This window comes from Mugil cephalus, chromosome 23, assembly GCF_022458985.1.
Source record: "Mugil cephalus isolate CIBA_MC_2020 chromosome 23, CIBA_Mcephalus_1.1, whole genome shotgun sequence".
NCBI classification, from domain to species: Eukaryota; Metazoa; Chordata; class Actinopteri; order Mugiliformes; family Mugilidae; genus Mugil; species Mugil cephalus.
This window is the reverse complement of record NC_061792.1, coordinates 7,518,850-7,531,866: the sequence shown is the minus strand read 5'-3', so window position 1 is coordinate 7,531,866 and position 13,017 is coordinate 7,518,850. Positions and strand designations below refer to the sequence as shown.

The window sequence follows — 13,017 nt, the reverse complement described above, 5'->3', positions numbered from 1 at the left end:
ATGAAAGAATATAGGACATCAGAGTCATTTATTTCTTTATTTTAAACTCGGAAGTATATTGAGGTAGCGGCCTCATTTACTATACTATACGCGGAGCACAAGGTCGCCATGTTGGATGAGCTTTACTCCGCCCACACGCGAAGCTAGAAAAACATTCACCGCCTGTACAGTTGTCATGAATAGTGAAATAAACCACTGAGACCAAAACTAATTATTGTACCAGGCTGTAAACAAAAGTTGGGCTTTTTAACACGGGGGTCTATGGGGATTTGTTCCCTTTTTGAGCCTCAAGTGGCCACTCAGTGAACTGCAGTTTTTTGCACCTCCGCATGGGCTTCATGGCTCAGACCTGGAGGTTGCTGCTTTATTTCACCATGTTTTGTGACGTCAATGCATACCCTCTATTATAATATTATTTCATGGCTATTTTCAACTGGGGGAGATACGTCTTCAGTCTTGTTGAAACTGCGAGGTCTGTAGTGTCTGGGAGCTGTTAAATTATCTTGCGTTATACTCAGAGAGCTGCCACATATGTAGTCCATCCATCCCATTTATGCAATTAAGCGTCGACGAGTATGCCGCATCAAATGTGTTACCAGAGCGCGGGATGTGATACTGTATGCAAGCGAGATGCCAGCTCCATTTTTAAACTAAATTCCTCTCAGATGCTTTCTGCCTTTTCTGTCTGACGCAAGCTTTGGCGAAATTAAATTAGGGAAAAACAAAACATTATGTTTTGGGCAAGAAAAAAGAAAAAAAAAAAAGAAAAGTAAGCGCTCAGCTACTCATTAGCAGTCCACACCATGTGCTTTTGTAGCTCCAGAGTTAAGTACGTGTGTTACGTTCCAATCTACTCTCCATTAAGTGTAATGGAGCCCAGATATATCCCAGAGATTACGCCTCCAACTCTCTTGGCTCTCTCCAGCGCAAGTTCAGGAGTTCACAATCTAACTGGAGGCTCTCTAAGCACATGTGCATCTATTGCCCCTCACACACACACACAAACACAGGACAAGAGCTTCTTGTCAAGCAAGACGCTCCCTCTGCAGCTCCATGTGGGACGGCCCAGTGTAAAGACTTCAGATACACCTCAGCCGTTCCCTATAAGCACCGACTCCTCAACATTCAAGACTGGAGGTCATTCCGCCTCTCACATTCACCCTCTGCCTCTCCCTTTCCCTCCTCTCTGTTTCTCACTACACACGAGTGAATCATCTCCTCGAAAATAGCCCTTGATCTGCCTACACAGCTTTAAAGGCTACCGGAGAAAGAAAAAAAAAAAAGATTTATGTCACCACGAAGCAGAATTTAAGCCCCGGTTACTTATTCTAAGTGATTATGATGTTACATTTCAATTATTTTTACATGTCCCTGATGTTGTAAAATGAATTGCACGTTATAAAAACGAGTTAGATTAATTACACAGTGTCACATCAAGAGTGGTGTGCACTTGCCAAATATCAAGATTACCCACCGGGAAGTGAGTGAATCTTGTTGACAGTCTCCCAGCCCGGAGAGAGGCTGCAGTGGAAAGTGGAGAGGATATTAAAAGACACAGAACCCGGGGATGCTGCGCCGAGAATCTAAAACACATCTCCCCTTCTCTTAACCTGACTCTCCCGTCCTCAGACGTCTTAAACACTCCCGCACGGCTGCTGCACTGCAGGTGGCTGTTATGAAGCGGAGGGAGAGGAGCCGTCATGAAAACAGAAACTCATAGTTCCAAACTCTGCTCGCGTCTCTAATGAGTTTACCTCAAAGGCTGTGATCACGCTGCAGCTGTCCCAGTTCTGATGTTTCCCTCCTTCTGCGGCGCGGATATGATAATTTGAGTGAATGAGGGAGCTGTGAGTTTCAGTTTTGAATAACGTGGCCTCGAAATATCGCATACGCCAATCAGCCACGACATTAAAACCAACTCCAACTCCAAAAACATGAAGAACATCTTTGATGACCCTCAACCCAAAGGCCCGCACTAATACATTCTGTTGTGGGACACCACATGGCACCCTCATAGGGCCCGTGTCCATTCTCTGATGACTGTTTTGGAGGCACAAAGGAGACCTACACCATATTAGGAGGGTGGTTTATGTGGCGGGTACTAGAAGCAAAAAAGAGTATCCCATTGTATCCCAGCGTTTTACACAACCAGAAGACATCCCATGACTATTTAAAAGCTCCGTGCAATCTCACTTCCGCATCTTCATTCTCCCGACTCTTTGTGCCGTCGTGCTTTAGCTTAAGAAGACATTAAGTCCTCCCTCCCTTCTCGCTCTCCATCTCTCAGCTCGGCCCTTTCAAATCCATCATCAATCATAGCTTTCATGTGGGTGATGGAGCCGCGCCATGTGCCGGCCTAGCAGGCAGTGTTGGGCGTTTAGCTCAGGCTGGAGTCTAATTTGTTTTGCCTGCAGTGGGCAAAGTAGCTATCAAGGCAACATTATTCGTCAGCGGGGACGGAGCTGTAATGAAAAGCACTCAGATGGGCAGAGGTGCCCAGAGGTCGGTATAATGGAGGCGTCCCGTCTCAATGAAGTCTCCCAGTGAATGAATAGCTCTCGGTGCAGCGGAATGAAAATGGATTGTGAGCATCGGGGGTATAACAGAGCATAACTTTGCTGACCAAGGTAGGAAACATTATGTTAAAATCATAAAACGTACACACGTTTAATTGAAGCAAAGTGATTTGGGAGCTGTTATTGCCCATAGAAGAGGCTATGCAAGGGTTCAGGGGAACAGATATTGTGTTTCCGTTCAGCGTGATTTTTGAGCGCAATAAAGGCATAACAGGACACGTTTCCATCTCAGTGTCTTAACTCTTCCTGCAGATAACAAGGACTATGACGCTTACCTGTCCTACACCAAAGTGGACCCGGACCAGTGGAGCCAGGAGACCCGGGAAGAGGAGCGCTTTGCCCTGGAGATCCTCCCCGACGTCCTGGAGAAGCATTATGGGTATAAACTCTTCATTCCAGACAGGGACTTGATCCCCACAGGAAGTAAGCTCTCTCTCTCACGGCGATTGCCACGTTGTGTCGAATGTCTTGTCGCTTTGGTGTTGCTCGTGTCGCTGTTGTCAGTGCAGTGGTGATGCCTCGTTTGCCGTTTTTTCTGTTATGCATTTGTGTTGTGCCGTAACGAGGATGCGTTGCGAGCATTTGTCTTTTCATTTGATTATGAAATCAGCTTTTTTTTCTAACTGAATGAAGTGGACCAGTTATATTTATTTCTTTAGATGTCATGATAAAAATAGTGAAAAACGTTAGAAGTGGAATAATTAGCAGTTGCTAAGATACAAATATAGATCTTCAGTCATCTTTTACTGCTTGTTTTCAGCGAGAGAAGCATCTATGGGCAACTTCAGTCCTGACAGCAACCAATTTAAAATAACCAAGAACTAAAACCTGAGCTATCAGTAAAAGATAAATGGTTGAAATAGTAAGCCGAATGTTCATAGTGATCATACAATGGCCCATAACCTGCACCAAAACGATGATAACCCTACAAAAATCACCTCAACACACAAATAAGGCACATTTCATGCTCCTATTCAAGGAGTTTTTATGTCAAGAACAGTTCTAAGAGCCTTTTGTGGTCTTAGAACTGTATAGTCTAGTATTCTTTTCAAAGCATCTGAAATTTACTGTGGCTTTGCTTTGAATATTGGTCACTTAGCCATAATATAAACCTGATAAAAGAATAAAGATTTGTAGGCACATGTTCCTTATTTCCATTTTTGTCGCCAAAACCTCATATTACCTCATATACCTACACGAGAAGACGTGAACTCACTCACTCTTCATGTCCTCGGCAGTCTTTAAAACGCTGCGCTCTAGTGAAAGCCTGTAGGAGGCATAATAACCTACATTACATATGCAACATAATTAGCAGAAGGAGCCAGCCCTGTTATTAGAGTCCACGTTTCTGATCCAGCTCCACATAAACTGCGCCTCTGCTGCATGCCGCTGTGTAATGATGTCAGCTGTACAATCAAAAATCCCCTTATGCATGGATATTAATGCATGTTTTGCCACAGTATATTTCTAATGGAGCCTCTCGCCATGCCCCGCGCTTATCTTTGATTAACTCATCACACAGATGAGTTTGATAATATCATTATGTTATTAGCCTCCATTTGAATACTTGCATCTGCCTGTCTTCCTGCACATACCACCGTCACTAATTATCTCCTCAGTGGCATCGTGCCAAGGTTATAAACTGAATCCCTTGCTGTGATTATGTGCTCCATATGGGGGGGTGGGGGGGGGGACTTTTTGTAATATGGGAAAATGGCATAAAAATGCAAAGATTAAGAGGAAAGTACTTCTGATTTTTTTCCAATTCCAGCTCGGTGGCACAGCTCGCCAGCTTATTGTTTCTATGTATAAACACTTAGCTCCCAATGGGAATGTATAAACATCTCAGCGGTTGATATAATAAAGAATAATCCACAGCTACAGATAAACACAATTGTGGATTTTCAGCATGTGTGCTAGATTATTTTAAGCACTCTGATACATTTTTCTACATATTATTATTTTTTTTTATTATTTTTAAGCCAGCAACAGCAAGAATTGGCTGAACTCCTAGCACCAAAAACAAAAGGCTTTTTCTTTGCTCTTTTTTATGCTACATGTCCCATATTAAACTGGAATAAACTGGTCAGCGCGATCATTGTTTCACATTTGCCCGCGTAGCACCGGTGGAGAAACAACAGTTTATGCCAGAGCCGTGTCCCCACATTGACAGAAAATTGCCATTTTTCTTTCTCTAATGCAAAGAAATGTTCTGCAGATCTTTTGCTCATACTTTGAATGTAAATATCTATGTTTAGGTTTCACCAATGATCATTTCCAGGATGACACAAGACTACTTAGAGGTACTTTTTCCCCCGATTTCTAACGCTCGTGTCAACACGCACCGACACAGACTTTCACACCAGAAAGCACTTTATAACATGTCATAAGAGTTTATAGCCTTTACAAATAGTTACTGTACAGTAAAGTCACTTCTGTGGTGATTTATGTGATTTAAGGAACAAATATTAAGATTTTTTGCGTGTTTTAATGGTGAGACCAGTGAATTAGATGGATTCAAAGAGATTTTCTTGATGTTATTAATGATACGGTACATGTGACAGTCAGATTTAATACAATGTGCATGAGAAATAGGAGAAAATAAGTTTGTGTATTGGGTCATATCAGCCATAAACCCATTAAAGTATTACAAAAAAAGTAACATCTAAACACTAAACTAAAAATAAGCAGATTTCTGTGTTTACCATCAATATTATACACGTATATAGTTATATCTTTTAACAAGGAGGAAAAATGTTGTTTACAAATATTCTACTGTGTAATATCTGAAATTGAATCTGCCTTGATAGGAAGACCAGCATGTTCTTTAGATTTTTTCTATTTTCTAGTAGGACTTTAATAAAATTGGTTTCACTTTCATTTTGAAAAACTACTGGGAGATCGACCGATATGGATTTTATAGGGCCGATACCATTTTTTCTGAGACAATATTTGGAGCTGATACTGCTATTTCTCCCTCCATTTACATGATAAAAAATGATACAATGATAACAAATGTTACAAGTCTCAATTTAACCAAAAACGGACACATTTATTGAACTCAAAGTATATTTCACATAGGATCCGAGCCCCCTCACCACAAAGAAAAGATATGAATGTCAATAAAGATGGGCAACCCTGTCTGAGAGACATCATTCTGTCCTTTGTCTCTCCCTTTGGACTGAACAGACCCTATAGACTCCAGTCTATTCCGCCTCACCTTGAGAGAGGCAGGTCTGTCAATCACTTTTAGGTTCTTCACTCTCAATCGCCTCTTTTTCTATGGACGTCACAGCTGGACTCTGATTTGGACCGAGGTCCTTCTCAGCTGATTATGTTTAGCTTACAGGCAGTATTAGTCTTTCACATTGGCTTTAACATCAACACATACTCCTACCAAAATTTTCCTACATCAGCTAGCAAACTCCTACTTAACAACAACAGGCTTCTGCTAGTGGTGGATGGGCCATGTATGGGCTGCACGGATCCATAGCATCTCCAGTAGCACAGGGTTGCCTGTGAATGCGCCTGTTTGTAAATCTTGCTGGAAATGATATATATGTATTGGCGAACACACCCGCATATCCACCGATATCGATACCAGTAAAAAAAAAAAAAAAAAAAATATCGGGCCGATATTTAAAGAGAACAGAGGAAGATCTCTAGTCAACAGTGATTTCTTTTTTTCTTTTTTTTTTGCCACGTGTGCTTTAATTCCCCATTGATTCCGTTTTTATGTAGTCCTGATTCAATTATTACACATGCAGTGGTTTGATTGTGAAGCTTGTGAAATCTCTGAAAGGAGGAATCCATAAAGCTATAAAGCGTTAGCGGGCAGCCGGCATCCACGGAGGGCTGATTTACTTTCGATTCAATCAATTCAAAACATAAAACGAAACTGCAGCTCATTAGCTAATTATGTAGTATCCGTTTATCCGTTCCTGTTTGTTTTATTCATGGTGAGAGAAAAGGGGGGAAGGGAACAGGCTCAAACCTCACAGGGGACCAAACAGCAAAGAGACAGACTTGTCAAGTTGAAACTTCAGATCCGGGTTAGCGAGGTTTTATTCTCGCACATTGCCACAATTTCTCTTTTCGCATATAAGAGGGTCAATGGGAAGTGAAGCCCAGTTAATGCCACCTTCCTGTCGCTCGGTCTTTGCCTCCGTCGAGCTAAAGCAGACATTAGCTGTTCGCACACGTCCGCTAATACACTTGGGGGAAAAGATGATGAGGCCTGGGGAAACCTTTAATCACCTTCATTATTGCACAAGCAGCTCAGGAGGGACTGTATTTACTGTAAACACCTATTATTTTAATTTAATTTACTTTCAGCTGACAAGTGTCTTGCTTGGCTTTGAGTGTTGAGTGTAAAAAATTAAAACAATCGACCCCCTTTTCCTTTTGTTACTGTCTGTAATCTAATTATTTAATTAATGGCTGTTTATTTAAATCAGAATATATAATCGCATATATTACATATGATGATTCCCATGCCAGATGGTGGAAATAATTCAGATCACAGATGTTTGGTTTATATCTCAAACATGAGTATTTTTTTTAAAAATGCTAATTTGACTTTGATAAAAGGAAGTAGTTTAATCATATTTGCATGAGTGCTATTTCCTCTTCGATTAAAGCTACCTACGTAAATATAAGGCGAAATCTCACAAACAGGAAGTGTGCCTGTATTATTTTTCTGTCCGAGTAAAGCGTCCCCGTGTCTATCTGTGTGTGTGCACCCAGCCTACATCGAGGACGTTGCGCGCTGTGTGGACCAGAGCAAGCGCCTCATCATCGTCATGACGCCCAGCTACGTGGTGAGGAGGGGGTGGAGCATCTTTGAGCTGGAGACGCGGCTGCGCAACATGCTGGTGACCGGCGAGATCAAGGTCATCCTGATCGAGTGCGCCGAGCTGCGCGGCATCATGAACTACCAGGAGGTGGAGGCCCTCAAACACACCATCAAGATGCTGACGGTCATCAAGTGGCGCGGGCCGTCCAGCAACAAGCTCAACTCCAAGTTCTGGAAGCAGCTGCTCTACGAGATGCCCTACAAGCGCCTGGAGCCCCTGAGCATCTCCCACGAGCAGGTGCTGGACGTCAGCGAGCAGGGCCCCTTCGGCGAGCTCCAGACCGTCTCGGCCATCTCCATGGCGGCGGCCACCTCCACCGCCATGGCGACGGCGCACCCGGACTTGCGCTCGACCTTTCACAACTCTTGCCACACCCAGATGAGGCAGAAACACTATTACCGTAGCTACGACTACGACCTGCCACCAGGCGGCACGCTCCCACCGCTCTCCACGCTAGGCAACCAGCACACCTACTGCAACATCCCCATGACGCTCATCAACGGACAGCGGCCGCAGTCCAAATCGCCACGGCAGCAGAGCGTGGAGGAGGCCCACGGCAACAACGCCATGCTGCCGCTGCTTCCCCGAGAGACCAGTATATCCAGTGTCATCTGGTGACAGGGACGGTGCCGGGCAGGGTGAACTGTGGAGCTAAACGACGTCCACCGCCGGACCCTGAACGCACCAGAGCCAGATGGTACCGGAATTGACACCGAGCTACTTGCTGCTGTTGAATTTGCACCAAGAAAAACGGGAGGAAAGGGGGGAAAACTGGAGCTGGAGGAGAAGAAGATGGCAAATATTTGACCAATAAGACCTTTTAATGAAACTGAACAACTACAAGAAAAAAAACACAGAGAAAGGAGAACTTCTTTTTTTTGTATGCCTGTATAAACACTTAACACAAGCCAACACTTATGATAATTTACCCAGAGAGTCAAGGAATACAGGGTCCTGTACATAAGTTTTTCTAATTCTTTGTAGCAACAGTGTTTGGGACTTTTATGTTTTATCATCAGTTGGGACTCTTTTTTCGTTGTTTTTATTTTATTATTTCTTCTTTTGTTTCCATTTGTACAAAAGTGAAGCAATGGCCTGCGAGATGTGTCGGTTTCAACCCGTCGTTACCTTTATCTTAATTTGTTGGCCCGTGTAGTTTATAAAGCTTTTGGGAGTTTCGTTGGGGGAAGGAAGGGTGAGGGTGGGAGGGGGGGCGTTAAAGCCTTTTTTTTTGTTTTTTTTTTTTTTGTTTTTTTGGAGACTAGTAAGACTTGAGTTTCAGCTCCGCCGGCTGCTGTAAGGGTTGAGGATCTGGGGCTCAACCAGAATATGCAAAATTTGGAAGTCCAGAGAGCGACAAGGTGGACGGACGGGTTTTCCCCGAACGGACGGAAACGGCTTTCGGAAAAAGAAAAACAAAAAAACTGTGCGAAATGGGGCGGGGGGGAGGGACGAAGAATATGGTGCTAGGCTTCACGTCTCTGTTTCTCTCACAATATTTACTTTTAAAAAAAAAACAGCCTTGCTATTTACCTTAACAGATGATTATATCACTGAAAAGTAATTATGTGTATTATTTTATGAAAAAAGAAAAGTCTATTTTTGTAACTGGGGGAATATTTGCTTAGAGAAGTTATAAAGTTTCTGATAGAAGGAATTGGTGAAAACAGTAAAAAGAAAAAAAAATAATAAACAACAGAGCAATGTTTTGTTATGTGGATAGCTCACGAAAAAACCGATAGGTCATTCACTAAATGTCTTACCCTCACACTTGCAAGAGAAAAAAAAAAATCCATCGCTAAAGAGAGAGAGAAGAGTGTGTGTGTTGTTGATTTCATGATTTCAGAGTCGACACGAGGAGGGCGGAGCTATCGATGATGTCAGCGCGGGCGGAGGAGAAAGCCATGGCGTCCGTTATCACCTGAAGCATTTACTGGTTTCCTCTGCGTGGGGGCCGAACCAAGGCTGTCCGGGGCCAGACCGCTCCTCTCGGTCGTTCGCTTCCTCTCAAACGACGGCGCTGTTGCGCGTTTGCCTTCCCCTCGCCTGCGACAGCGGTTCGGCCTCTTGAGTTGCGCGTAAAACAGGGCTTTTACATCTTGGTTTCTCCCCAAAAACGAGTCAAGAAACACCTTTGAAGACTAGTTATCAACACGGAAGGATTATATTTTTGACCCAACGACCGATAATCATAATAGGAAGATTTATTTAAAAAAAAAACACAAATCCTTGTGTGTATGTAACGACAATAGAAATAGACCAAAGTGAGCTAATTTAAGTGACACCCACTCAAAGAGCTATTCTCTCATATCCACTCAGACCTGTGAAGGAAGGCGGCCTCCTACAGCCTGTGCCGTGCCATACCACCGTTTTTCTGTATTTCTGTTTTCTTTTAGAGAAACTAACCTCATACTAAAACACCTGCGACAGCTCACAGACGTTTCATTTAGTGCCGTGAAATATGCAACAAATGAAAAATAGGAACCGCCTCACCTTCCCCTCCTCTGCGAAACGGATAAGAGCACCATCTCCGGACGAGAAGAGTGGCGTTGTGTAAATATAATCAAGACAATAACACGATTAAGATGAAGACAATCGAGCCATATTCATGAAAACGGCGGTCATTTATTCCCGAGGGCCTCTCAGAGTAGAAATACTAATACTGACCGGAGGTTAACAGGAGTCTCCTACCTTTTGGGGAAGCTGTGTGAATACTTTTACTGGTGACATGGCTTTGATGAGAACGGTGATGATGATGATAACAATGACAATATATAGCACAGAATTATTCCAGGCACTTTCACGACTCTTGAGACGACGTCTCTCCTGTTTTCTGATTTATTTTCTATTATGTATCTGCAATGTTCATTAAAAGAGATACTGTTATTATTAATAAAACCACATTTATGGTAATGTTATTCCTCTTCCCCTGTGTGTGTGTGTGCGTGCGTGTGTGTGTGTGTTTGTGTGTGTGCTTTATTTGTTCGCTAAAGAAAAAAAAAAAAAGAAACAGCTCACTTTGTTTATGGAGCGGCGGCGCAGATTGCTGACGAGGCCCCCGGATCCCTTCTCTCTCTTGGCGGTGAGCCGGCGCAGCCCCCCCCACCCCTCCAACCCGCCATAACTCTCTCGTCTCCCGTAAAAACCTTGAAACAACAATCAATAAGTCTCCTTATTCCACTCAGACTGAATCAGCCCGGCCTCGTTTTAGAATAAGGCTAAATCAGGGGAGTCGACGAATCGAGAAACGCTCGAAAAACTCCATGTCCTGATTGTAGTTTGACCTCAATGCTGCTGGCACAGATATTATTTATGTACGCCGTTCAAACAGAGTCACAGGTTTATTGTGGAAGTCCATTGAAAAGTACAGGTGAGTTTACTCAGGGAAACTGTCACAGCTGCCGCCTCTAATATAAAATGTTGCTTTTTTTTCCCCAGCATGCTTCCAGACGAGCTATTGTTTCCTCCGATGCCTCAGAGTGTTGTGCCTATTGTGTATCGGTTCATTTTTGCTGTGTGAAAAGTAAAACAAAAAGTCGAGAAGCTCGTGGAGCTGTAGTTGCACATTTGTAGGACTGGCCAAATTAGAAGACAGTTAAATTACATAATAGCACGTGTAGCTGCAGCTTAGCTGGTTAGCTTAGCTTAGTCCAAAGACTGGACTCTGGTCTTAGCTTCATGGCCTGGGTGTTCAATCCCTAGGGGGTTGTAAAGTCTTTGGTTGATTAGACTTTTTATTTTAATTTCCCCTTAGATTTAAATTTCTTTAAACACACACATTTTCACTAAAGGGATAAATGGAGGCAGAAAATGTTATCTTTCTTTCAGCGCTGGAGGCACCATTTCACACAGAGCGCCGCATGTCATCGTATGACGCGCAGTTAATGACGTCACCGCTGACTCATCACTACGCGTCGGGCTCCCGCGGCTCCCCTTAGTTATGCCATTATAATTTACACATTACTAAAACATGATGATTTTGTGGAAAAAAAAAATATATATATATGATTGATGTTCATGAAATAAAAATAAAATTATGTTTTTTAAAAAAAGTTTCATATTTTAGCAGCGAAATTTCAAAATGTGTCCCACTAACGGTCACTAATGGCCATTAATGGCGGCGCCGCTAGAGACGCAATGCATGATGGGATATGCACCACCCGTTGAGTGGATGAAAACTACTTTTCGCAATGCTTCATGGGACATTTTGAGTGCCCAAAAATGAAACTGCAAAACTGTGTTCGATCTTTATTTTGTAATCTTGTTCGTAAAATTGTATTCCCGCCTAACCCCTGGTTGACTTGGATTTAATATTTTTTCTCTCGCAGACCAGCTGAGTGAACATTTCCAGAATTCAGCATGAGGAAGAAAAAAAAAAAAGCCAGACTAGATGAGTCAGACTCCTTAAATCAAGCAGCTGCTTCCTGAACTTGTGACAACATGATGTTCCCAGATGTTTTCATCTGAGCTGACATGTTGTCGTAAGGCGTCTGTGAAAAGGCGTAGTCCCTAAGCTCCACCAACCACCACCACCCCAAATGAAATCATTTTCACTTCATCATGATGCCACGGCATAATAAGCTCCACAGTGACGTGGGAGGCGAGCGCTGACATCCACTGCAGTGAGAGCAGATCAGGCTACGAGCGGTACACGGTGAAGAGTATTACTCACTCTGGCAGGTATACCATGTCCCACGGGGCCTTGTTACTTGGAGCTCTGTGCCCCCCTGTGACATGCCTTCCACTCGAAGAACCAGGCCAATTGTCTGTGCACGGATAGGTGGCTGCAGAGGCTGTGCGAGTGTGAGCCGAAAGCATTTGGAGAGTAGATGCAGCCAGCTGTTAACCCAGTTTTGGAGTAATTCTGAACTCACCATGGTTCAGTAAGGCATAATTGCCGGCATGTGCGCGGAAGATTTAAGTCATGGATCACTTCCCGAGCCCTTCAATTTACTGCAACTTCCTGCAAGAGCTGCTCCATCTTTAATTAGTTATTAACTTTACAGTAGTGTCGATATCTGTGCGCTGAGGTGAATGTTGGATATTGATTCGACTGTGGATACAGCCGGTTTATCAGATGATACTTTTCATGTCTTAATAGATCCTAACAAACACTGGAGTAGAAGCCGTATTCAATCATTATAAGTAGTTCTCCTGTTTAAAGACCCAGGGAGAAAGGTGGTCACCCTAAATAAACTTGAAGTGAAACGCTGTCATCTGCTGGATGTTTTTCATACTGCACCTCAGCTGAGACTGAGCCTCCTCGCTAGGCATGCTGGGAGGATGGCACCCAATTTGAGCCATTGTGAGGAAAGTGCTGTGAGGGTCACATCATTCAGTCATGATGAAAATATCACAAGCACCGTCTCTAAATGGCCTCATCTGAAATCTTTTTGCAATTTGAAGCCTGTAATTTTGAGCGCGCTGCTAAAATATCAACCACTTCCATTCACAAAGCTCCACGAGCAATGGTTTTAAATTATTTGGATTTTATTAAATAACACACCAAGCTCCTGATGAATATATAATTAAAGGTGCTGCATAGTGTGCATCAATATCAACTAAGCTTATAAAGCTTTGTGTAG

At 43.1% G+C, this 13,017-nt stretch overlaps 1 protein-coding gene across 2 annotated transcripts in view; it reads left to right on the top strand.

Moving 5' to 3' along the window:
* Positions 1-8,620, top strand: part of LOC125000864 (interleukin-1 receptor accessory protein-like 1) — a 244,235-nt gene extending 235,615 nt beyond the window's left edge. For both annotated transcript variants that reach the window (XM_047576582.1, XM_047576583.1), the window contains exons 10-12: positions 2,829-2,999; positions 4,835-4,879; positions 7,323-8,620. In XM_047576582.1, the coding sequence (XP_047432538.1) occupies positions 2,829-2,999; positions 4,835-4,879; positions 7,323-8,050 (944 nt within the window). In that variant the 3' untranslated portion in view covers positions 8,051-8,620. The remainder of the gene's footprint in view (positions 1-2,828; positions 3,000-4,834; positions 4,880-7,322) is intronic.
* Positions 8,621-13,017: the final 4,397 nt, after the last annotated feature.